The sequence below is a fragment of the Crocodylus siamensis genome, chromosome 9 (assembly GCF_052110815.1).
Source record: "Crocodylus siamensis isolate JL-2025a chromosome 9, ASM5211081v1, whole genome shotgun sequence".
Classification (NCBI taxonomy): Eukaryota; Metazoa; Chordata; order Crocodylia; family Crocodylidae; genus Crocodylus; species Crocodylus siamensis.
The window spans coordinates 69856491-69882905 of record NC_143403.1 but is presented as its reverse complement, the minus strand read 5'-3'; the positions used below and the strand labels follow the sequence as shown (position 1 = coordinate 69882905).

The 26415-nt window shown below is 49.5% G+C and overlaps 1 protein-coding gene across 2 annotated transcripts in view; it reads right to left on the bottom strand.

Annotated features, from left to right (window-relative positions):
* Positions 1-497: 497 nt before the first annotated feature.
* CORO1C (coronin 1C) overlaps positions 498-26415 on the bottom strand; it is a 67293-nt gene continuing 41375 nt past the window's right edge. For both annotated transcript variants that reach the window (XM_090062570.1, XM_090062571.1), the window contains exons 3-11: positions 21394-21516; positions 14445-14574; positions 8408-8589; positions 7390-7509; positions 6650-6754; positions 3514-3659; positions 2610-2667; positions 2274-2519; positions 498-1365 (exon numbers count right to left, since the gene is read on the bottom strand). In XM_090062570.1, the coding sequence (XP_089918696.1) occupies positions 1246-1365; positions 2274-2519; positions 2610-2667; positions 3514-3659; positions 6650-6754; positions 7390-7509; positions 8408-8589; positions 14445-14574; positions 21394-21516 (1230 nt within the window). In that variant the 3' untranslated portion in view covers positions 498-1245. The remainder of the gene's footprint in view (positions 1366-2273; positions 2520-2609; positions 2668-3513; positions 3660-6649; positions 6755-7389; positions 7510-8407; positions 8590-14444; positions 14575-21393; positions 21517-26415) is intronic.

The window sequence follows — 26415 nt, the reverse complement described above, 5'->3', positions numbered from 1 at the left end:
ACTGTCAGCTCACAAATTTAAACGCTTCTTAGCCAAGGAGTTACTGGGGAGCCTTTGCTGCTCTAGTACAGATAAACAATATTCACTGGAACAGCCAGCATAGACAACTTGGCTACAGGCTACCATCCCATCAGCTTGCAAGATGACCCTTCAGGGCATTTGGCTTAAGATATTTCATTGCACATCCTAAACCTAATGTTCAGGTGATAAATAACACAAACATCTTTTGTGTAAATGCATTTAGGCCTTCAAAAAAAAAAAGAAAAGAAAAGAAAAGAAACAGCTAACAACACAACATGCCCTTGTGACAAGGTCAAAATAATCCAAAGCACGGGGTAACGGCAGAACAGCGACATGACTCCAGGACATGAGATCATCCCACTAGCACGCAGAAATAGGGAACGAGCTTTGTAGTGACTTGAAACTACTTCACTCTGAAACAAGCAGGCAGCAGTGGTTGGGGACACGTTAAAAAAATAAAAATAAAGGCAGTCAAGTCAGCTCAGATGAGTTTATGCAGGGTCTTTACAACAGCTTCGTCTACACTGCAAATGAAACGGATCTGATTGTTCAAAAGGAAAAAAAAAAATGAACGCTTGTACAAAATAGCTTCAATTTTGTCCTCTGAAACAGTATAAACACACACACACACACACACACACACACACACACAGAGTCTCACGCACACACAGTGCTGCCCCTTCCAATTAAAGGAAAAATAAAACCAACCCACAAATACTGCAAAAATGGCATACAGGAAAAATGTAAAAAGTTATTTTGAGGGGGTTTGTTTGGAGTTTTTTTTGGCAACTTAAAAAACTCATTAAGAACAATATGGCATTGGTCCCTAATTCTATTTTTAAAACAAGCTATTTGGGCACTCGGTGGAAAGTTGGAATCGTTTGTCCTCAAGAATTCAGAACACCTGCAGCAAGATTGTAAAAGTAGCACTTGATCTTTTAAGTCTGACAAAAAAAAAAAGTCACATAAAATCATTAAAATATCAGGAGGAAAAAAAAAAAAAAAAGAAACCTCTCGCTAAAAAGCTTGGCTTTTAATCGTCGGCTTTCATTGATCTTAATTTCGGAGGATGGTAAAGTTCGTATCGCAATGCCGCCCGGTGCCGCTCGACGAACCTCGGAAATGGAATGTCTTCTTGAATGGCAGTGCCTCCCCCAGCCCCCCCGCAGCCCTGCACCCAGCTAACAGCTTGAGTTCTGCTCCCTTTGCTCTCTCCCGCGGCGCTCAGTTTGCAATCTTCGCCATCTGCTGTTCTAGCTTGGAAATGCGCTCGTCTTGATTGGAGATTGTGTCTTTTATAGATTTGAGCTCTTTCAAAATCTCGTCCAATTTGGCATCGTTTTGCTGGAACAAAGAAAAGCGCCGGTTAACGCCGCGGGGAGGGGCTCGGCACGCTCGCATTCGGGGTTTCCAAAGCACGCAAAGGGTCTTGCCGATGCAGGGCTGCTGCGTTACGGAGCGTGGTGCTCGCGGGCTAAAAGGCAGGGTTCGAACATGAGGCAACATGCCAATGGCATGGGTCTTGACGCAGGAAGACCCATACTTTCGGTGGAATTAGTGCCCTCTTGGGAAAGGACGGGAAGGGTTGAGGTTTGCGCTTTTTCATTAGAGCTCTGCTCATGAATAAGCACCGTTTTGGTCTCCTCACAAATGCTCTGAAAGGACTCTCACAACCAGCTGCTGCTCTGGTGTGTCAGGCCCAGCTCCCAGACCATGGGGCACTCTCCTCAGGAGACCCGCTTTGTCAGGGGTTGTTTTGCCTGATTTTCTGTGTCTGGCTTTAGACAAAGGATGGCCTCATCAGTGAAGGTCCATGGCTCTTCACTTGATCAAGTGGCTCTCTTTGAATAGCTCATGAAACAAGCTTTGTCAGGGTCCACCACTCTGCTCTGAGGAACACAGAGCAAGATCTTCGAGGCCATGCCAGGTCCAGAAGACCCAACCTACCAACCAATGCAAAATCCCTCTGCCAAAGCTGCTCCGAGGGAATGTAAATACCTCAGAACAGAGGATGGGCCAGATGCCAGGCCTGGCCCTCCTGTGTCAAAGGTGCACAGGGACCCTCCCCAGCTACAGCTGATCTTGGAGGTACCTCTCATGCAGAAGACCAACACCTCCAGCAGCCCCGACACGTCTCCTACGCCCCGTGCCCATCCCTGCAGTAGGCAACGCTATTTCTACTGCTGCAGAGGCTTGGGGGCTCCAGCTGCATCTCAGACACCAAAAACAGGTGGCCCATGGCTTTTACTCACAATGTTTGAGGTGTCTACTGCTTTCTTTGGGGCGGTGATGAGGTCGCTCTTCTTGTTGGCGGCAGGTTTGTTGTCCAGTATGTTTTTCTTGACCACCTTGAGGTCCCTGTTTTTGCCAGGAATGTACCCATGTTTCAAGGAAATGAGGATCGGATCGGCGTTCTTCCCCTCAAACCACTCCTCTGCTTCCAGAGCCGCTTCCGGGCCAGCCGTGTCAGGATACAGGTCATCTTGGAAGAGGTCCGACTGAAAGCCAGAAGACAACACAAATGATCAGATGCTTTTGGCTGGAAGGCGCGAGGCGGCTTCCCTTGCCTGGCTGCTGGCGGGACTCACCTTTCGAGGGACCGTCATGATGATGGGCTCGCACTTCCGCTCGTGGAGCTTGAAGAACCTTTGGAATAAGGAAAAAGAGTTAGTTGCAGCCAAGCCGGTGTGGAGCACCACGGCTGGGCTCCGTCTTTCTAGTCACCTTCAGGGCTGGGTCACACCCGTGCCGGCACTGGCGTGACACAGGGGGGCCCTGATGCATGTCTACCTTCCCCCTCTGTCTTTATTAGAGACCATCATCCATTAAGCCACTAAGATGGTCTCTCCTCCTCGTCACGGTTTGTTCACTTGGCAGTGATCTTTGTAAGCTATGTCAGCATTTCCTAGCTCACCCAGCACTGCTGTACTATTCAGGACCCAGAACCCATTTCTCTCCTAAGCTCAGACAGCTGCCTTGTGTGCACGAGAAGATTTTTATTAGACAGCTGAAGAGACCGCTTTCACATGAAAGTTTGTAGAGATAAAGGAGGTTTAGACTTGACCTGAGACTGACCCTGGGTTTTTAATCGAGGTGGACTGTAGCCAGTTTGCTCTGTCAGAAGCTGCTCATCAATTTGTTACGGTCCTAATTTGAACGCTGACCCACTTCCAGTTCAGTTCAGACTGTATTATCCCCAGGGCAGGTATCCATGGTATCGTGTGTCACTAGGAGCGAAGGCTACTGACAAAACAGTGGCAGGACGTGAAGCTGTCTCCTGCCTCCCTAACACGGGCTCTCTGAATCCATCTCTTGCTATCTAGGCTGAAAGGATCTTTTAGTGCCACTTTGGGTGCCAAGTGGGTCTTTAGCTTGAGTGAGGTTACTTCACAGCACTGCACAGTGTCTCACACTGGAGCTGAACGCAGGATTTTTAAGCAGACACCACGGGCTGCCTTGCTGCTGCCTGCTCCTTCCACAGGTGCCTCTTACCTGGCGATCTCACACTTGTTCACATCAAGGCCCCTCTTTGGCATGAACCCCATCCCTCGCTGCGGCTCCTTGCTGCTGAAGGTGTTGAGGTAGTGGACGTACGGGGATTCATCTGTAATCTCGAAGTAGCGAATGCTGCTGTCACCCTGCAAGAAATCAGAGAAGGAAAATTAGAAGGCCTCTGCTCCCCGCTAAGCAAGAGGGGGCTAAGAACACAGGAGTAGCTCCTGTCCCCTACAGGGCACCATAAAGCTAGGCTGCAGTCTCCTTTGGTTGATCTCTAGCTCTGAAGAGGAAATGTCCAGGCAACTCATCAACTCCCTGGCTCCTCCTATACTTCCTGTGGCAATGCAGAGCAGGCTGCAAAACATCAGGAATTCAAAGCTACCATGAGTGAGGCAATACTGGAGAAGCATGCAGACTGGGAAGGCAGCACTGAAGGGGTTCAAATGCAACAGCCAGGGGAGCTTGTACTGCAAGGGAATATTATCCCAGAGCCCGATAACCTGGCCTTCAAGCAGCCCTGCGTGAAAGGAGAGACACACCAGGAACAACTGTCCCATGAGTAATGCACGTTTTATAGCTAATTTCCTCCAGCTGAAGCTTCTATCGATCATCGGGCTAACAGGCCTCGTCCCGGCCTGCTCAGAACCGTCACCACCAGGCAAAGACCCATTACCCCATTATCGTAAAGCAGACCTCCCATGTAATGGTTATCTGAACAGCATCTCTCTGGCCCTTGGCACTGAACAGCGATATCAGCACCCCCTTGGAGACCAGGGACCTCCGCGGCTCATTTCCAGCTTCTACACCAGCTACGGCAGGGATTGATGAGATAACTCCCTGCCTCAGTTTCCTCACAAGCAAACTGGGGCGGGGGGAAATGCTGCCACTTTTCCTAGAAAGGCATGGGAAGGGTCAGCTGTTTGCATGGCACTTTGAAAAGGGAAGTGCTGAGTGTTATCTGACAGCACAATTATGGAGGCTTTCTTGTTGCAACAAGGATTTCACTGACAAACAAAAGCCCAATCAGCTGATGGCCGGCATGTGCAGTTGACAAGGACAGGAAACATCTGAGTATGGGTGGAAGGAAAGGCTAATACTATGCGGTGCCCGGGAGGTATCGGACAGGAGGCTGGAAACCATTATTCCTTGTTGGCTCCAGAGGGATCTAGGACTCCAGAGTCACTGCAGCACTGGGAAAGGAGTGTCCTTAGATAGTACAAAAATACTCCCTCTGCTAGCATGGATCCTAATCTTTAATTTTGCTCATCTTTGGCTACTTAGAAACCAGAGAAAATGGGGGTTGGAAGGGACCTCAGGAGGTCACATCTAGTCCAGTGCTTTTCAACTGGCGTGCCACGAGAAGTTTGGACTAACGAGAAGAAAGTTCTCCGGCTGCCTAGCACTGGTGAATAAGCCGTGCCAATGAGATATTCGAAGAAGACTCGCGCGTGTGTCGGCTGTGGAGAAGAGAGAAGCAGCCGATCAGAAGGGAATTCATCTACTGCATATGTGTGGGTTGTGGGGGATGCTCAGTTTGCAAGCCTCTGAACTGCTGTGCTGTGGATTTTTGCTGTGGCAACAAGCTACAAGGAGCTCATAAGTACAGGGATGGCAAATGGAGAATTTGTATTAATGTAAATGTGCCTTGGGCTGGAAAAGGTTGGGACACACTGATACAGTCCAGCTGCCTGCTCAAAGCAGAACCATCCCCAACTAGATCATCCCAGCCAGGGCTTTGTCCAGCCAGGTCTTAACAACCTCCGAGGATGGAGAGTCTGGCTAACCTGTTCCAGTGTTGTACTAATCTCCTTGTGATAAAGTTTTCCATAACATCTAACCTCAACTTCCCTTGCAGTAACTTGAGACCATTGGATCTTGTTCTGTCATCTGCCACCACTGAGAACAGTCCAGCTCTGTCCTCTTTGGATCCACCCTTCAGTTGAAGGCCATTCAGTTTTCACTTCTCCAGACTAAATAAGCCCAGTTCCCTCCACCTCTCTTCACAAGTTGTGTGCCCCAGGTCCTGAACCATTTTTCCAGCCCTCCACTGGACTTTCTCCAATTTGTCCACATCCCTTCTGTAGTGGAGGCACCAAAACTAGACACAGGACTCTAGATGTGGCCTCACCAATGCAGAATACAGGGAAATAATCACTTCCCTTGATCTGTTGGCAACACTCCTACCAATGCAGCCCAGTATGCTGTTAGCCTCCCTTGCAACAAGGGCACACTGCCGGCTCATAGGAAGCCTGCAGCACTTACAGCTCTGAAGGAGCCAACTTTAACGAAGACAAGTCTCATTTCCCAGTGACTGGCTCCCAAGCATTGAAACTGGCCTTGCCACATGTTCAGTCATTTGCAAAGCGCGTGAGGGCACCCTCTACGTGCATCTTTGTTTAACATTAAGAGAGGGGTCATTACAGACCAACATCAAGAAGAGAGGCAGGCCTGGGCAAAAGGAAAAACGTCCGACTCATGTTCTTAAGCACAGCTCTACTTGCCTAAATAAACCTTTCCCCAGATCAAGGTCAGAACAGAGGCTTTCCTGTAGTCTGGCTGGTTGGGATCTTGATAAATGCTTAACAGAGTGAGGACACTCGCGTTCAATCCAGACACAAGGTCCCAAAGGCCTAAACTCTCCTGCAGCCTTGAAAAATTCGTGAGGTGTTAGCCTTTGTTTCTCAAGAAGTGGAGAGATGAAACAGATTACAGCACTTCAAAGGGTGCGAGGGAGAAACTATGGTAACACTTTCATCTCTCAGCTCCTACCCCATGGCAAGATAAAGGTAAACTGAGGCAGCTAACCCCTGAAATGAAACATGGTTAAGCTACCACGATATAGCTTCAAATTCTGTGGGTTAGAAATGGATGGACAAAGCAACTGCATCAGATCATCAGATGCATGCTCAACAGTGACAGTCTCTATTAAAGGATTGTAACTGTTCATCTGCCCACACACATTTTTTCCATCTTTGGTTTTGAAGGAAATGTTGTAGACAAGTTTCCTACGGAACAAATGATGCTGCGTGAATGAGCCGCACTAAATACTGCTTTCCTGGCCCCACACAAGCACTAGGGCTGCAGCTGGGGCGGTGCTACAACTTCAGTGCCTTTGGCCGCTGTTCTTTACCTTGCCACACAAGTAAATGATATTGGTGTCTGGGTCGTAGAAGGGCAGCAGCACCCCGTTGCTGGTGTCCATTTCGTGAAGGGCGATGGGCTCTTCCATATTTTTCTGCAAATGAGAATTTGAACCATACGATTAGAAAACAAAAACACCCCCTTGTCGATGCACCGCCTACATTCTTTGCAATTAGTCACAGAGGGATGATGCTTCTTCAAAGGGCCACATGTAACAGCAGCTTGCGCTAAACAATTACAGGCCGGTTGATTTTCAGATGTTAAAGCCCCAAAAGAGATCTGAGCCAGTCACATTCTGAAGTCAGCTGCACAGATAAGGACCTACTGCTCAACTGTCAGCGGGGCACCATCCCAGGCTGGTACACAAAGTATTTGGGGACAAAGTGGCCTTCTCCAAAGACCATTGCTCTTTTACGAATCACCCGATCTGTTCAGTGATAAATGCCACTTCCAGTATTGAGCTACGTCCTTGGAAGGACACCAGAGTCCTCCTCCAAGCACAGGAGAGGTCATCTTAGTGAGAGACAAAATGTGACACCCAACCATCCCAGTGATCTCCGTTGGTGTAATAAGGAGATGCTGGATTAGACACCTGGAGGAAGGGGGGCTACAACCCTGCTATCCAAACTGAAATGTTGCAAGTGCTGGGAGGCCCACTGTGGCCAGGAACTCAACCTGACACAGGGCTACGATTCACCAAAAGGAAGAGCAGTTGAGCAGGGCACGTACTGGATTCCACAGGGCAAGCTGCCGCTCGCTCATGCGGCTGAAGCCGGTGGTGAAGATGTTGCCGTCGGAGAGGAAAATGGCTCTCATGGGTCGCGCTCCCTCGTGGGCCTTATCTTTCTCCTGCAATGCAAGTGTGGGGAGAAAAAGCACCTTCAGCATCAAACAGAAATCCCAACATGTCAGAGATGAACTCAAATTTGATTTTGAGTTGCCTGGAATCCCACGGCTCAAAGAGATCAAACATGTATCCCAAGGTAGTCAGTGTTATACCAGCACAAAATAAGCAGCGAACAGATGAGGCAAAAACAATAAAAATAAATTAAAAATTAAAAAAAAAAAAAAATCAAACTTCCCCTTGAATCTGGGGTAAAAGCTACCTGTGTAAATTTATACTGCTTTGAGTTTCATCTGTCCACGTCATGGGCAGGTATCTGCTCACCCGGCACCTAGTGCTGAGATGCAGTACTGACCACCCCAGGACAGCTGCACGTGTGCCCCCTCTTGATGTGCACCACTCCCCTATGCAGCCAGAGAAAAGTGACCCACACACCAGAGCTCAATGCTCAAGGGGAGGCATTAATGACCAACGTACAAGAGAAGCGGCAGCTGCTCAGCTCCACTTTCCCTAGTGGGCAGCATCACACACTGTTAAAAGCACGATCAAAACAAAATTGATATTTGAGCCATGCCATAGCCCATGCCAATAAAACAGGCAGGCCACTAACTTACCATTGGCAGCCTCAACTCTGGTACCACAATGGTGCATGAAATTAGGTGTGAAATTATACTGGTGCCATTTTAAAAACCGGACCTCAAATATAGGTAACTCCAGCATGAACCTTAATCAAGGGAGACAAAATCCTACAGGACCTCTCCCCTTCCTGTAATTTTTCCAGGTTTAAGCAAAAATCTCAGCCACGCACTCCCCCCCCCCCACCACAGTCTCCTCTCTAGATGCTGTTGCAAAGCACCCGCGGCTGGGAAACTGCATTGATTTTACAACGCTGCACATACTCACAGCAACGATTTCTTGTTTCCGGGGGTCGATGACCCGGACTTTTTTGTCCTTGGAAGCCGTGCAGATCAGGCTGCCGTTGCGATTCCAGCTTACGTTGTAAATCATGTCCGAGTGCATGTCGTCCAGGTTGATGAGGGGTTCGCCTGTCCCCACGTTCCAGATGATGACTACGTTATCGCAACCTGGAGGAGGAAAGCAGCCATATATGAAGTGCCCGAATATTGGCACACGAAGCATACAGGCCCGTCTTTAATGCGTTTTAAAAGCTATTTCCAGCTGTCTCCCTTCTCTGGAGGAAGCAGCAACTCAATCTTCAGCCTGCTTCGCTGCAAAGGCTCCCCAGAACAAAGAGACTCATCACTTCACATGGCTTTAAGATGTGCAGCCGGTGTTTCCCTAGCACAGCCCTGTCATGACCAGAAAAGGACTGCGCTCCTTCTAAGAAGGCATCTAGCTGAAAACATCCAAACCAGAACAGTTGCCGTCTGCACGTGCATTTGAGATGAGGGTGCGTGTTTGATGGGAACATCACGGCACGTGGTCAATGCCACACGAGACTCGGAAGAGACGGCCCCACGGTGCAGAGTGGCGCCTTCAGGCAGCCTCGTGCTGTCTCTTCCCAGCTCCCGCGATTCAAGAATAAGAGGGGATGGATTGAAACGTGTAAGCAGCTCCAGGAGAATTCACACAAAACCTTTAATGAGGATTATCAGCGGATTAGGGGGATAAAAAATTGATATAAATTAGCAAGCAGGACATGAAGACTATCTGAATAGCTGAGTGGCAGGCTGCAGAAAGGCCAGTGCCGGCTGTTGCAGAACATTTCTATTTGCTTCAGTGACGATGGTGCAGACCAGCTGGGGGAACAGCCTATGGAAATTGCTTTGGTCCATGTTGTGCTCAGCTCAGTGGGGCTTTTATGGATCTAGCTTGGCCAAGAATACCCTTGACAACCAGGGGCAGAAGCCTTCCTCTTTGCTGCAGAAGGCAAAGTACCGCTTCCGAGCATTTCAGCTGCCTGCTACATCACTGAGCTCGCATTACCCCCAAACCATGTGCTGCACCTGATCTTTGGCTGGGGTCTGTCCAGAAACACAGCCACCCCAAAGGCTTCCCTCATGTCCTCCCACATCTCTGCCAAGAGCTCTACAGCTTGACAGCCCTCGATTGCTATCCCTACCCTACTTCCAGCTTCCATTTGGCCCCTGGTTGTGAGAGCAGAGGCTTTCGCCGAGCAAACGGCCTTTTCCATCCTGGCGAGAACGCTCTGCACACATGCAGCGTGCGTCGCCTTCAAAGCACCCTGCACACGTGGGTATCGGGTCCCTCCACATGGGAAGGAAGTGATGGCCAGGTTTTCTCCTGCACCCAGTCACACTGCCGGCATCTCAGCCCCTTGTCTGCCTGCCGCCCTCCCCTGCCCCCTCCTGCATCCATCTTCTGCCCTAAAGACTGACTTGTGAGCTGCTGAGTCCCGGCTGGGTCCTGCAATTCAGTGTGGCAATGCACCGCGACCGCACCCCCGCATGGCAAGGGGAGGCACCAACGCTCATCTAGGAGAGAGGAAACTCAGTCTCCTCCCCGAACCCCCACGGGTCCCCGCAGTGCCACGCTCCCAGCTGGAAACGCTCAGCCTGAAACCCTCGATGCCTGGCCTAGGATGCAGCATATGAATGACTCTGGGTCCTCGGATGTTGAAAGGCTTCTGGGGAAAAGCCTCGGGGCCCCTGCCTCTTTGAAAATCGCTCTTGTGCCCAAAGTGCTGGCGATTCCTGGTCTGATCACATGCTGAAGAGGGAACTGGGATGGGAGAGACAAAGGGGACCCTTTGACTGGAACGAGAGTTGCTGCAGATCGGCTGGGGGAGAGGAGGGAGCCTGGGGAGGTCTTGGCTCCAGGGCCCCCAGCTCCTCCAAGCGTACCCCCTTGGCCCTACAGCCTGCCTTGAGTTTTAGTCTCTGCCGAGAAGCCTGAGTAAACAGGGACTGAGCCCAAGGCAAGCAAACAGAGCAGTGTGTGGAGCAAATGCTGGGACTGATACCCACCGCATCTGCTGGCTGCCAGGACCAGTTACAGACCGACTGAGGGCAGGGGAAGCCGAGCGCTCCACCAGCGAGGGCGACCAGCTGGGAGAAAAGGGGAGGATGCATGCAGTCCTTTCTGTGCGAGCTGTCCCACCCGAGCACATCGATGAACAGGCCAGGATCCACAGGCACCATGCACGGATATGAAAGGCATGTGCAAGGAGCCAAAGACTTCCTCGACTGGCTCTCGTAGCAGGCACGTGGCCACGCGCTAACAGAGATCTGGGATCTGCTCCCTACAGCCTCTGGGGTCTTAGGCCCTCGCTCATGTCTGTACGGGTGACACCAGCTCACCCGGGAGGCCACGAGGAGTATTTAGTGCTCATTCAACCCCCATGCTAAATGCCAGGTAAGCAATGAGAATCAGATCAGCAAAAGCTTCAAAACCCCCAGTCTGTCCAGAGAGGCTCAAGGTTGAGCCCAGACACTCGGTGGTAGAGGTGTCCGCCAGTTCAGCCAGCACAGGTTCGGTGCGGCAGTGCTTTCCAGTGCAAGACCGACTCAGTCAGCCCTCCGGGAACAGAGCGGTGGAAATTCTGCAGTAAAAATGGGCTGATTTGACACGTTTCTTCTACAGGCACTTGGGTTTGGGCATTTTAGACCTTCTGTAGCATTTTAGATTTCTTTTTGGTGCTGAACACCCTGAGAAATGATGAGCAGGAAGAGGAAGAAGAGATGACCACAAAGGTGACTGACAAGACTAGGGGACTTGGGCAACCAGCACCCAACTGCTCACACCTCAGCCGTGGAGTGAGATTTTGCAAAGCGTGGGAGCATTTCTACCTCGATAAAGATATCACCGATACAATGCCTGCAAGCTGACAGTGGCCCAGGGCGTAGTGTTGAGACCACCGTGCTGTAGCAACACCTGAGGTGCATGCACAGAGGAGCTGCAGCAGAGAGGCCCCAGGCAGGCACACCAACACCCAGCTGTGTGCTGGCCCACAATACAGGTGCACCCAGCCACGGAGGGGAAGTGGGCTAATGGAGCAGGCACTGGTTTTGCCGGCCAGCCAGCAGGATAAGGAAGTGAAGAAGAGGAAGGAGGTTGTGGAAGGGCGAGGGCCATGGAGCAGGGTGAGGACACAGCTGCACAGGAGCGCCGGGGAGAGGCATGTGGGGCAGCACGGCGTGGTCATGGAGGTGCATGCAAGGACTGTCAAGAAGCATGAGAAGGCCACATAAGAGGAGGAGAGGTCTTGGGCACAAGTGAAGCACAAGGTGAAAACCAGGGAGGTTCAAGGGTGCTGAGGAAGGTGCATGAGTGCAACGTGCCCTGTCCTCAGCTGCATTTCACCCAATGCACCAAGAATGGGGACACGCCCGATATGCAAGGTATTTCAAGGAGCAGATGTACTTTGAAGTGCCACAAAAATGTAATAGTTTCATAGTTTCTAGGGTCAGAAGGGACCTGAACAGATCATCAAGTCCAACCCCCTGCCCCAGGCAGGAACAGGTGCCGGGATCATATCACCCCAGCCAGATATCTGTCCAGCCTCCTCTTGAAGACCCCCAAGGTAGAAGAGAGCACCACCTCCCTTGGCAGCCCATTCCAGAGCCTGGCAGCCCTCACTGTAAAGTAATGTCTCCTGGTGTCCAGCCTGAACCTGCTCTCAATCAATTTGTGGCCGTTATTCCTTGTATCCCAGGTGGTGCCTGGAGGAACGGAGCCTCACCTATTTTCTGCTGGTCCCCCCAGTGAGATTATAGACGGCCACCAGATCCCCCTCAGCCTTCTCTTGTGAAGGCTGAACAGGTTCAGGTCCCATCGCCTCTCCTCGTAGGGCCTGCCCTGCTGCCCCCAACCATGCGAGTGGCCTCCTCTGGGCCCTCTCCATGCAGTCCACATCCCTCCTGAAGTGTGGCGCCCAGACCTGGACGCAGTCCTCCAGCTGCGGCCTGACCAGTGCCGCATAGAGGGGGAGGATCGACTCCCTGCATCTGTGGATGCAGGACAAGGTGCGGGTGGCCTTCCTGACCGCGTCCCCACACTGCCGGCCCGTGTTCATCTTGGCATCAGTGATGACTCCAAGATCCTTTTCCGCCTCCGTGCTGACAAGAGGGGAGTTCCCCCACCTGTAGGTATGGTGCCGGCTCTTCCTCCCCAGGAACAGCAACTTTCACTTGTCGGTGTTGAAACCCATCCTGTTCTCATCCACCCACCCCTGTGACCTGTCTGGATCCAGCTGGAGTCTGTCCCTCCCCTCCAGCGTGCCCACCTCGCCCTACAACTTGGTGTTGTCAGCAAAAGTTTCAGCTATGGGCAGACCTACAACCCCCATGCCCTTCGGGGCTGTTTTTGCAGTGCTTTTGCCATTTCTACAGCACCCCAAATGGGGAGACAGACAGACAGATGGACGCACGTGCCCTCTGGAGTGTTTCAAATGTTACACCTGTTCCTGCCCTGAAGAAATATTCCAAATCGGTCTGGCCAGTGCTCTCGGCTTTTGACCTGTAAACCCACGGCCCTCAATCCCTCTCCCCGATCCCCTCCAGTCTACCTGGACCTTTCCAAAGCTAAAAGCAAGGCGACCTTTTGTACTACAAGGATGCTGTGGGATACAGAGCTCCATCAGACACAAGCGGCCTCAGTGAGACCCCACGATGCAAGCAATCATATGGGTCAAACCCAGCCAGCCCCGGGCCCCAAAGGCCTACCAATACTCTCAGTACAAACTCTGGTTAGGTCTGCCTCTGCAGAGATAGCACACAGGGGACCCAGGGAAAAAAAAAAAAAAAATCAGTCAAAACTGTTCGTTTCCATTACAGAAGTCCTGACCTAAGTCTAGCCAAAGCTTTGTACAGACTCAGGTCATGTTAAGAAATCATTGCCACGGGCCATCCAGGGACAACCTGGACAGCAAAACACGCCCCCCAGCCCCCCCACCATATTCTCCCATCCAGAAACACCTGCAGCTGAACCTCGCCTTATAGACAGAGATAATAAAAGGTAGTAAATACTAAACACCAAGTTTGGGGAAAGCAAATCCAGGAGCTATGGAGACATTATTCACAAGACTGTTCATCCAGTCTCTTATGGAGACTCTCAGCAGGATTGCTTTAAAGAAGTTGCACCCATTCAGTAAGACCATTTCAAATCAAAACAGGAAAAGCTTTCCCAAGGGGCTACACAGATTCAATTAAATCGGCGTTGTTCTCTCCTGGAGGCAGGACCTCAAGCACTGACCACCTGGGAGTGAAACCAGGTCAGCGGCACATTCAGAGCCAGAGTTTGATGCAAGACCACCCTGGAAACAGATGTGCCCACCAGCATGCAGTCGCTGCTCTCCCGAACAGCTGCGCTAGATAAACTCTTGCCGCAGACCCACCTCGCTACAGGGTTTCCAGCACCACCGTTCACACAGTGACCCCATGTCAAGACTGAAATTGCTTTTAGGAACTTTCTAGTGCTTTTGCTAACGAGGAGGCTGGCAACAAGGGGACTGGAGAGAGGGAGGGGGTCTCTGAGGCACATGCTTATGATCTCTCTGCAGTACCAATGACAGAGCGCTGCCCTACTCTATAATCACTAGTTACCATGAAACGTCTTTCCGTAAGAATCCAAAACGGGAAGGAGAAATGCATTAAGCTGTTGTTAAAAGCAAGCATGCATGCATGTTGGGGGAACTTGAGTAGCTGAACCTGGAACAGCCTTTGTACTGGTCGATTAATAAAATCTGCAGTGCTTTAAGCTTCCTTCACATAACTGCCCAGGGGTGCAAAGCACTCACTGCAGAAAGCAGCCGGTCGGCAACACCCTGATGCACAGAGGAAATGCAGCATCGCTCCAAGTCCGGGCTGTGCCTCAGAGCCAAAACTCCTTGCACGGGCATTGCTCTGACTCGCCCCGTGCCAGGGAACAGGTGCCAGGGGCTCAGAAACGCTGCTCAGAGCGACCTGGCATGGAAGGAAGTGCGGGAGAATCTCTCGTTCACCACCCTGACACCTCCTACCTGCACTGAGCAGCACGTTGCGTGCGGTCGGATGCCAGGCCACGATGCCAACTCTTTTCGAATGGCCTTCTAACACCACCACGGGCTCCGTCAAGGAGAGAGTGAGGCCGTTCTCTGGAATCTGCCACACCTGCCAAAGAGGGAGGGGAAAAGAGTTACAGGACAGTCATCACCTCTAGGACACATACTCCTTCTGTCTTTGAGGTATCGGTAATACCCGGCCCCTGTGAACTGGGCCAGAAAGCAGAGATGGGGGAAACCATTCACTAGCCCCTGGTACATCTCTCTGCGGATGGGCATGCTAAGAGTTCACATCTCCATCCTTCTCCTGCCCAAAGAGACAACCACTTCCCTTTAAATAAAGGCACTGTCCTGGATCATGGGATTCAAAGAAATTGTCTTGCATCTCAAAAGTGCCTCTGAGCCAGCTGGTGCATTTCTGAACAGCAGCTGTCCTCTCTGGGAAGGATCAAGCAGCCATTTCAGAGTTTGGGTTTCCACTTTTAACAACAGCAGCTGTGAGTGGATTAAACAGCTTTGCCCGTTGGTTTCAGCATCAAATTAGAAGTCTGGTTTCTGCTGTGGATTCATCCGGGAAGCAAGGGTTGCTGACACTGAAGCTTAGAAAGGTGCGCCGGCATCATCTATGCAGACAGCACTGCTGGCTTTCTTCCCTTCCAGCCCCTCGTGGGATCCGTGTAGGGCAAGAGGTCTCTTCCCACAGCGAGAAGGTCCCATTCAAAGGAGGGAAAGCCCAAACACCAAAGATCAGGCTCCTTCGAGTCCTTCATGTCAAATCAGGACAGTGACTCACTGCTGGCCATCCGCTCCTGAATCCAACCTGACCTATATATAGTAAAGACACAAAACACCAAGCGATGGTAGCTACACACCGATAGATGGCAGCAGAACGGCAAATTGTTTCCACCTTCTATTGTTTGGGTTTTTGTTTTATTTTTTTCCCCCCAGAAAGAATCAGATCCTTCCCATAATACTCAACAGTGAACCGTCAGAGCCAGGTCCTCTGTCAGCTGGTACGAGTTGTAATTCAAGTGGATTTTGGAAAATGAAGTGGGCATGCGCAGGCGCGCTGCGAGGGCAGCCCGGATTTCAGTGCTAATCCCCATCTCTCCCCCTCACAGAGCAAGGGGGCTGTACGCCACCCCCTTCGCCCCCTCCGAGGATGCCAGGCCTCCCGATTGCTTCCTCCTGACTGCAAAGGCAGCAAGAGGGAAAGCACTGCGCAGTAAGACAGAGGAGCACCCCCCCAGCACTGCCCATCGCCCTCGCCTGCCCAGTCACCTGGCCATGCTACAGTCGAGAGACAGCTCTGCACCGTCAGCTTTGGGAACCAGAAGAAAACCAGTGACAGTTTTAACAGGGGTGCTGCTTCTAGCATCTCACCGTTAAGTGCGGGGTTGGTTTTTTCTATACAAAAATCAATATATCTGCACAGATTACAGTCATGTTGTGCAAGTCCTTTCCTACCAACAATCCCCAAATGCTTCATGCACCACCCGGGAACAGACAGCAGGTCAGTCTCACGGTCTAACACAGCTCTGGTCATTCTGGGGATACTGCCAAGCGAGCTAGCTGCCTATCCTTCAGGCAGATATCCGTCATCAAGGTCAAACTTACTCCATTCAGGAGCGGTGGAAGAGCTATCAGCTAGAAACAATTTCCCCTTTGTATTGACTTAGGCCAGACTCGAACCTGAAAGACGAGAGACGCTCTCTAGCCATGACCATGTCTCTCTACTGGAGCTCTGGCACCATCCGATACCCCTACTCTACATCCCCTCCAGTCACTTGGTGAGGGAAAAAAAACCCGTGAGGCAGGGCTTCCAGCAAAGAAATAATTTGCCACCACTCAGGAGCTCAAGAAGGAGCTATGCACTGGGGTCCTGCACTCATAAATACCAGGGAAATAAATAATAAAAACCTATAGGCAGGCAAATGCTGAGACAAGGGGAACTTGGGAAGGGGAAAAGCCACTTGCATTTCACAGCAGCTGCAGATCAGTGTAATCCTCTGCAGATTACAGACACGATCCGCCTTGTAATCCTGCTTGGTACTGCAAAACCAGGGAGAGTAAAAGGTCAGGGTTCCTCTTCAGGGTGCAGCATCTCATCAGTATGGGATGAAGTCAGAGACGGGGGAAGCCAGGGAGCTTCCACGCTGGATGCAGGGCCCAGTTAGCTGATCACCCAGAATAACAGATGCAAAGGAGACCTTGCAAGATCCATTTCTTTGACCTCAGGAACAATTTCTACCGCCTCCATTTTCTGAGTCAGAGCCTCTGAAACCACCTGCAGTAAAAGGAAGTGAAACCGTGATGAGCTGGCATGCTGCAGCTCAGCGCCTAGGGGAAGGATGCTTCTGCCATTTTGCAGCACCACTTCCTTTGCGCCCTTACCGAACGTTGATAGCTGGCTCTGCTCGTACCCTCCACACAGCACAGAGAGGAGCTTGGTGAGTCAGGACTAGAGGCGATATGTTCATAATCATGTACAGTTTTAGCTGACAGCCTAGGAAGAGGCTTTATACGCAGCGGCTGAAGCCAAGAAGTGTCTCTGAAGACCTGAGGTTCTAGGTCCCAGCTCCACCCATGACTGCGTCGCCTTGGGGAGATGACTTTGCCTTTCGGCACCTCCGTTTCCACATCTGGAGGAGGAGGAGAATCTCTCACGCTCTCGCAAGAGGCCCTTTGTCGTGCCACGTGCCTCCTTGGGCATCCGAACAAGTCTTTTCTTGGGCATCTCAGGCGTCCAGATACAGCAGTAAGGGCCATAAAAGCAGTAACAGAACCAAACCCATTGACAGTCCGATGCTTCCGGTCATTACAAGGGCTCTAGGTCAGGTTTTGAAATATTCAGCACATGAAGAGTTTATTAAATTCTTTGCCCGATCAAGTCCTCTTCCATGGGCTGATTTTCATGCTGACAAACCAGCCACTCACTTTTATGTAAAAGCATTGCTCATTTGTGCTGACATGAATTCCTGTTTTCAGAGCCATTTCCAGCTGAATTAAAAAAAAAAAAAAAAGTACAACCCCCCCTGCAGTGAAGTGCAGTTGTTCAAAAGGGGCTACAACATGAACATTTAACTAGTTCCTTATTTATTGGCACAGGAAAATCATTCTTCAGAGGGAATATCCAAAAGAGGCGGCGCAATGAATCTGCATCCTAAAAGGGGCCTTGCCGAAAGCAATGGAGATGGCGCAAGGATTGCTCATCCCATTTTTCAGTGAAAAAGCAGAGAAATTAGGTAGGAAAGGATAGTCCTTTACATTCCTATCATTAAGGCGTAGGGCCTCAGTCAGACTGCACACATGCGCTCAGTCGGAGCCCATGACCCACGCACCGAGGAGCCTGCAGCTAAGTTCTGGAAGAGTCACAGAACTACACATGATTAAATGATGCCAGTCCAATCCGGACAAGCCTGTCACTGGCTGCGTGGCTGATTTGGAAGACATCTAGTAGCTCAGCTTTCCAATGTCAGGGAAGCAAACTGGTCTGTGCCAATGCCACTGCTTTTTCCATGCAAAGACAAAAGAAGCAGGTTACTCCAATCTCCTAAAGACCCTGCTTCTGCAGAACAGAGACGGCCGTGAGATTTTGCTGTTGCTTTTCTCCTTCTTTCGACCCAAAGCACAGACTCAGGTTGTGTGTTCGCTCAGGCTGGCAGAGCTGCTGTCACGGAGGCGGTGCTGCAGGGATCAAGTTGGACTAAAGATGTTCAAAAATGTGAACATGCTCGTGCTTATACCTGAGCTCGCACTTCATGCATTTCACTTGAACTTCACCCTCCAATCCCTTTTCCACTGAAGATCAACAAGGGCTTGGCAAAGGCCTAAAGCATTATAAAGCAAATCACCTGCTAAACGAACACAGGCTCCAGTGCAGGACTCCCTGTGGCCTGCCTAAACTACAGAGCTGCTACCAGACTTGAGCAAGGTTTATCCAGCACCCACAGGGCAATTGCTGAGTCAACGGCATCTAAGCTTTTATTTGAACAAGCTTCTAGCCCTCCCAGTTGCAAAGTTTATCTACCCTATAAAACACTGCAACTGACCTCATAGAAAACCTGAAACATAGCTCAAGGAGGCACCCTCAGCCCCGTTAATCTCAACAGGCTGTTAACAAAGGTCTAAAAACACTTCACAGGCCATTAACTACCTAATTAAGACCATTTTTATCACTGGGACCCCAGGAAGTGTAATACTTGGTAGTTACTGCTAGAGAAAAAATGGGAGAACAGAGACAGAAACAGCAAAAGCGATGACAAAAAGAGAAGGAACAGGACTGTCCATCTGGGCCAGAACATTTTGAAGCTCAATGATAATGAAATGTACTTTGCTTCTACCCCCTCTGCCCCCTTTGAATGTCCTGAAAACAGCCTCCAACATCAGTGGGAGATCCATCGGGGACTTGGGGTACCTTACTGGACTACCATTTTTAGCCCCAATTCATGGGCCATAATTAAAAATGACATTTTTCAGAAGCAAAGCGGATGCTCTTGAGCCGAATCTGTGATTCTCCTGATCGCAGCAGGTATGGTTTTCTTGTTTCATCTCAGCTACTCACAAAGAGTGCAGAGCTGATGAACAACTACACTTTTTTTTTTTTTTTAAATAATACCTGAACGCTCATTTGGAACGGGCTCAGGAAGCTGGAGGTTTGCAACCTTTAACAAAGACAAATGGAGAAAGCACGATGCTAAGTTGCTAAGGCCCAGACAAGACAGCGGTCAGCGACAGACAGATCCATTAGGACAGTGCATCATCCTACCCAGCGCGTGCTTGTTCCCTTCACTGTAGCTCTACCTTGCCTAGCTGAAAATGTCAAAAGAGGTTTGGGGTTCTCCATCACTTCTCTTTGAGACACCTCCACACCAGATACAATTCACCCTGACATCTCCCTACACAGTATTAGAAGTAAGTTGCATCTGAAACTGTGTGAACCAACACCCATTTACAATTTGCAATGACGGTACTTAGTCTACAGTAGATACACCTGTCCATTCAGGTGTCAGTCTTGAAGGCCCTGTGTAAACTACCCTACTTCCTTACTTGCTTGAAGGCCAACCATCTCCTGTTAGCAGGTCTCACACGGGCAAGCCGCCACCGCATGCAGTTGATCTTCCTGGATCCCTCTGGATCCTTCCAATCTGTTTCCTGCAGCATCTTGAATTAGAGACTTCCTTCTGCTCTTGTAAAGCAGCAACGGCTTTGGCTCTGCTCATTCTGCTGATGTCCATGTTCCCAAGCACGTCTGCCCCACTCCACATGCACTCTCAATTGCAGTGTCCTGCAGAACACTGGATCTCTCTCTTATAACTGGGATCCTTTGGCCCCAGTTGACTTCCAGCCCCCGGGGCGGGGGGCTGGACTCGATGATCTTCCGAGGTCCCTTCTAGCCCAAATGTCTACGAAATCTATAACACTGGTCCACTTCCGTGGGGACCATCACAAACCCAAGTTTGTTTGCTCTTTTTTAAATGGGAACAGGATACATTCTGCTAATGGCCTCTGGCTTCCAAGACAGCTCACAGGCAGTACAGTCCCTGAACAAAGCCCCTGGGGAAGAAAGCCCCCATCACCGTCAGTGTTTGTAGGATGAAAAGAAGGGAAGCTCTAGGATTCACTTGACTTTCCCCGTAATGAGGTTTCAACATGAAGTTTCTAAACGAAGCTGAAGACTCTTCAAAGTGACACCAGCACGGGGGGGATGTACTTAAAATTGTTCTGCAGCGTTAGCATGCCCTGAATTGGACGCCTGTCACTGCTGAGGGCCACATGTTGTTCAGCGCGCTGTTATCAACATCAGGAGGAATTCAGGATCAAGGCTGGCAGCTGCAAAATTTGGATTCTCTCTAGGTTTTGACATGTGCACACATCCTGTTGATGTAGGAAACAAAACTCTACCACCCCTAAAACCAGGGCTGCCGCAGTAATAAAACCAAGTGGCCTTGTCCTTCCTTACTCCACTGGTCCCACACCTCCGCTGTTGAAGCTATAGGGTAGGAGCCCTTAATCTGGCTCTCTTCCTTCTCCTCACCCCTCAGAGACGTCAACCAGCTCCCGAGGTCAGGAGGGGAGAGAAGCCTTCCAGAAACGCAATGCAACAGATACTCCCGTGGTTATAAAGGGTGTGGAAAGGCCAGGTAATTACACCAAATCAGACCCCCCAGCAGGACAGTAAGAAGAGATAAGGTCCTTGTAAAGGGTTAAGCTTCTTGAGCAGTGCAAGAAGTTAAACGGATGCGTGTGAGACTACAAAATCCCATTGCCCCACTGTGTTTCCAGGCAGAACTTAGACTTTATACAGGTTTCTTCCTAGCTAACAACTTGGTGAACATCATACATAACTATCACGCAGTACTGCTAAGCTCAGTCTAGGCTATTTGACCTGGTGCTTCTTGCCCCAGACTTCTCTTTTTAGCCTAGCAAAGCATCCGTACCCACACCCAGAGAGGAAATTTTCTCTTGGGACTTCACCTCACCATCATGCAGCTGTGATGAGGCTGTCAAACACCTTTCTTTCCTCCAGGATTCTGCCATCGCCAAACGTTTTTCTCATTGCTTAATCATGGACCAGACTTTTATCTACTGTCTTCATATATACGGGATGCCCACAGCTGTCAAAAGTCCTGGGAGCCAAAGCCTTCACCTGATGGCTGGGTAGGACCTTCCAGCAGGTCGTAAAAATAGAACATTTTCACAGGAAGCATATACCTGTTTTCCAAAGCAGAAAGTCACCTGTACACTCAACCTTTTATGCTGAAATAAGCCTCAGTAATGGAGCTGTACCGGAGAACAATGAAACATCAGTACCATAAAAACTCACTCACCCTCTCTCCAAAAGCCTTTGTTTGAAGAGTACAGAAACAAGGGAAATTTCCAAAACTGGCCAGATCTTGGGCTTTGCAATACAATGGCCTAAACTTACCATGACCGTGCAGTCCTCGGAGCCGCTGGCAATGACTTGATCGTTGTGAGGACACCAGTCTATGTCCAGCACCGGTCCCGTGTGACCGCACACCGTTGGGTAAGACTTGTCAATTCTACCTGTCTAAAAAGGGAAAAAAGAGAGAGAGAGCTGTGATATGCAAACCAAACCCAGGCAATGCACCCGGCAGGGCATTTCACAGCATCAGGGAGAGCATGTCCTCAGCTCTCCATCATTTCCTCCCAAACCCTGCAGTACATTAAGGCCTTGCTTTTACATATCTCACATGTGAACAATGGAAACTAATCTGGCACGATCCCAGGCCCACTTAAACGCTGAGAACCTCAGAATTTGAAATGTGCGTGCTCACGCATGCAGGAAACAACGGAGATTTGTGTTTTCACCAGTATATAGCCACCCAGCTCCCACTGACTGGTCTTACTGGGAGATGCTCCGGACAAACAAGGCCACACTCGTGCTTGAGAAGGCCAAGCAGCAACATTTCCTTAGCAACATCCCCTGCAAAGCAAGGAGGGTAGCATGGCTCCTATCTTGCCACCCTAAGGTTTTGGTGGAGGCCAACAATGACTCCAGGCAAAATGGACCAGTGTTTGGGTCACTGACTCCCCCAGGTTGGATGGGTGTTTTTATTTTAAGGGAACTGAGCTTGTTTGTAGAAAAGGCTGGATAGGCAACTAGGCAGAGCAAGGCCTTCTTTTCCCAGAAGAGAAGCAGCAGACCACAAACATGCAGACTTCCAGACCCACCAGCCCACTATGATACACCTGCCCCTCTACTGGAAGAAGTACGATTGCAAATCCCATTAATCCTCTCCCTAATGCCTAGCCGCCATCCTCTGCAGTGAGCCGACTCGCTGACCGTGATGCTGCTTTACCGGGTACCAGGGTAAGACCAAGACAGCGGTAAGATCCACTATACAGACAGCCTCCATGCCTACCTACAATACATGCAAATCATGTTTGCCATGGATGTAGCAAACTTCTAGAGCATTTGCCTAAATCAAGCCCGTCATAAGTATAAATCTTCAAAGAAAACTAACTCCTGCAGAGGTTTTTTTCTGAATTCGAGGAGACTGAATTTGAGTAATTTACAGTTCGTTCAATTATTCAAATTGCTTCCTGGTTCAACAGTAAAGTGACTGTCAGCTGTAACCACCGCTCTGTCGACCGACTGCTTTCACATACTAACGGCACAAGGAACACTGGAGCTTGCTGCAAGTGAAAAATTAAGAAAAGGAAAGAAAAAAAATGGATTTCCTTGATTGCAAGTCATCCCACCATTCTCTCTTTTCAAGTCTATCCCACGGAAACAAGGGATATAAATATTTGAGTGCTGGCAAAATGCATGGGAGTTTTGTGAAGGTAAAGTACCATAAACCGCCTTCAACTCTTTCTTTTTAAAACCTGAAGGATTTTAAACTGACCCCATTCTTCTTTTTTTTTTTTTTTTTTTAAAGCGAAAATGTCTGCACGAAGAATGGTAAGAAAGTCTCACGGCCGGATCTGAACTGAATTGATCTGATGACACAGATGCAGCAGCCCGAGTTTCAATTGTGCAGTTTGGTGGTAACGTTCCTTGACCTTTAGGTCTGCTCCTAATTACCATGAAGCCAACTATTGCAACTCAAAGCTTCCTACATAGAACGGGGCTGGAAATTAGCTTCTGAGGACTATCAACCTTACAACCTAGCTGCCAAGTGAAAAAACAACCCCCCCCGAGATGTTGTAAAGGAGTAAGAGCTGATGTCGTTACGAAACCAAGCAGCAACCATTTCCTAAACGGCTAAATTTAGGCTTCACAGACAATACTGTGTTGCTTCAACGTCCCCTCCAGTTGCCTCTGAAACTCTTTAAAATTAAAGACTTGACACAAACCAGACGCCCTGAAGTTGCTCAGAGTTAAAGCCTACTTAAGTCGTTTTGCATGCTCTAATGTTAAAGATAGCAACAGGTTAAAACATTGAACTGATCAACTTAAAAAATGAATTACTCACAGTCTAGTCTCTCTCAACACTGGGCTGCATTTTCCCAGTTGCATGACAAATCAAATCCAAATAAAGAGCTAAATCAAAAGGAACGGGTAGTTAGGAATGAGACTGAAACAGGTAAATGAATACGTATAACCATTCTTAAGGAAGGCATAAAGTTATTTTCTGAGCCTAAGAGGATATGACAAGGATTAGCTGCAGATTATGTTGGTGCCTGTTTGACCAAGCAGTTCTGGGTCTTTTAACAGTCTTCTCTTAGTGGGGCCGGGTAAACCCAGTTTGAACTAAGGCATTAAATTGCAAACTTTTCCCACCTGCCTAATCAAGACACCAGAATACCATGACTTCAACCAGCTGAGTGATTGTGACAGCAAACTCATCCTAGGGTAATAAGCAGGGATCCTGGTTTTCTCCGATTTAAAAAAAGCCCCAGTTTTGGGATTACTTTTTTAACCAAAATCCACGCTTCCATGATTAAAATGAAACATCACTATATATGTGTGGGGGGGGGAGGGGGGGGTGTCATGTATATATGTCATATGTATATAGCAATGTTTCATTTTAATCATGGAAATGTGGATTTTGGGGTTACTTTTTTAACTCAAAATTGGGGATATTTTAAAGCAGAGAAAACCAGGATCCCTGGTAAAAAGAGACTGCCTGGAAAGTTTCTGATGGCCTAAATTGGAGCTGGGCTTTTATAACCGTCTTGAAGCACCGTTAGTGCAATCCGGTGCTGTGGTCTGAAAGCAGCCCTGTGCATAGTGACTTAGGATTCAAACACACTCATTTTACACAAGTCCTTATGGTCAGCCAAGCAAACCCAAGCATAGCGACTCCCGACACCTTCTTTTCTTCTTGGCTACCACTTGGCAAAACAGCTTGGGAGCCCAAAATACAGCAGATGCTCCTGATTCCCAACTCTACCACTGCCAAAATGACCACCTCGGCAATAATTTGCAAACCGTCTTCAATGAACTTGTGAACACGGAAATGACTGAGGGTGGAAAACTGGGACTCGGGTTAATAGTCCATCTTGCGCAGTATCATCTATGGTACCTTTGCAGGGGGCAGAAGGAAAAACCAGAGCACAAATCCTTCTTCTCATGTAAAGAGAGTAGCTGTTGCCTTGGAGATACAGGGGAATGGTTTGGGGCAAGGTTTTTCCAGAGTGCTGCTGCACTTCATGGTTTCTTCCTCTCAAGTCGAACACTTCTGCTGACTTTCTGATCAACTTTGCATTTACATCTGAAGTACACCGGAGCACGTTCCAGGTGAACAGTATAGGAGCATGATTTATAATCATGCAGATTTGTCACATGGAAGATGTCAGGATGGCAAACATGGAAACAAAGCCCTTTTAATGGGAGAACAGAGACAACATCAGGCTTGGATACAGATGTGTTAAGTCAGGGTGTGCTGGCCCCAAACTGAGAAAGAGAGAGGTCTCAGATATATCATTTTATGAAGGTGAAGGGACAGGGAGCGATAAAGGGCGAGCGGCATGCGGGATGTTTGCACACATGCGGGTATCCAGTGTTTGCACGGCACCGGCCAGTGACCGCGCTCTCAGGCCGCGCGCCTGCATAGCAGCACCGGCACGCAATTTAATTTCTTATTACTAAGGATTCTGGCTAAAAGCCATGCTCTCGAAAGCACGACTTCGCACATCTGCCAGCGCAAGGGGACACGCGCTCCCATGGCTGGCCACGCAGCCATCCAATCTTTACATTGAAAGCAGTGGCCCCTGGCACCCCAAAGCATAGCGAAGCTATCGTTTGTCCAAAAGACTAATCTTGCAGAGTCCTGACAAAACAGGACCGGTAAAAATAACCACGCAGGCCCATGTAGAGGCACGTGCGGGCTGATGGTACGAACGGCTGTGCCGCTCTCCAAAAGCAGCTAAAAGAGGCCTGATCACTTCGGTGAAGCTGATGAGCTGCGGTCAAACAAAAAACACTCTGTTTTCACAGTACATCGGAAATCACGGGGTTTTTCCTAAGCCCTCGGCAAAGAGGAAGAGCTGTGCAGAGCACTGTTTCCACACACACATTCGATTGAGTGGTTCCCTTTTCAAAAACATTTCTGTTCCCTTTTCAAAAACATTTTTGATCCGACCGTATTGCTCTCCCAACAGAGCCAGCAGCGTGGCTGCAGGACAATAAAACCCATTACCCGCTCCCGAGTCAAGCCCAGGGCATCCCCTCTCCAGCCACTGCGCGCTGCACGGAGGTGAGCTGGGCAGGAGCATCACGAAGCCTCGCGGCCAGATAGGAACGTCCTCAAAGAAAATGTGTGGATTGCCATATTCGCACCTGCAGCGTGCTTCCCAGCGGTTTTGGGTCAAGTATGGGTCCAAGTGGGGAAAGACTTGGGCTTCACCCCTGCCAAAGCACTCTTCACACAGGGGCCTGGCTCAGTTTTAACTCCACTTAACGACTTCACACATCTGCTCTGCTCTCTGCGGGCTATGTGAGCCCCGGCTGTCTCTGTACCACGTCTATAACGAGACCACAGTAGTAGACTATAATGGTCGACTCTTAGCACTCTTCCCAGAGACAGTCCTAAAACCAGCAGTGAGATTTGCCCTTGGACACAGTCTAATGCCTGCTGGGGCAGAGGTGAGTTGAAGTGGAGCCGGGGGGGTTTCTCCACCAGTTTATCAAAGAGGGCATCATCGTTAAAAGAGATGGGCTTTTGTGGACATACTGGTCTGGAGCACAAGAGCGGATCTCCTTCCCACCCAAGGAGAAATGGGAAGACCACACGGGACAGCATCAAGCAGAACGAACACCGGCAGGGAACAAGGAGCCCTTGCGCTTTAATCCCAGCCCTGCAGTTGACTCACTATTTGGAGAAAACCAAGTACTCTTCCCAATGACACCATAGGGAAATTACCATTAGTTGAGAGGGGGAATCAGCATGCATGAAAAGCACTATGAAAAAGTGTTGAACACATCAATTAAATACAGAACGTGTCATTATTGCAGAAGTGAAGATGCTAGAAACAGTCA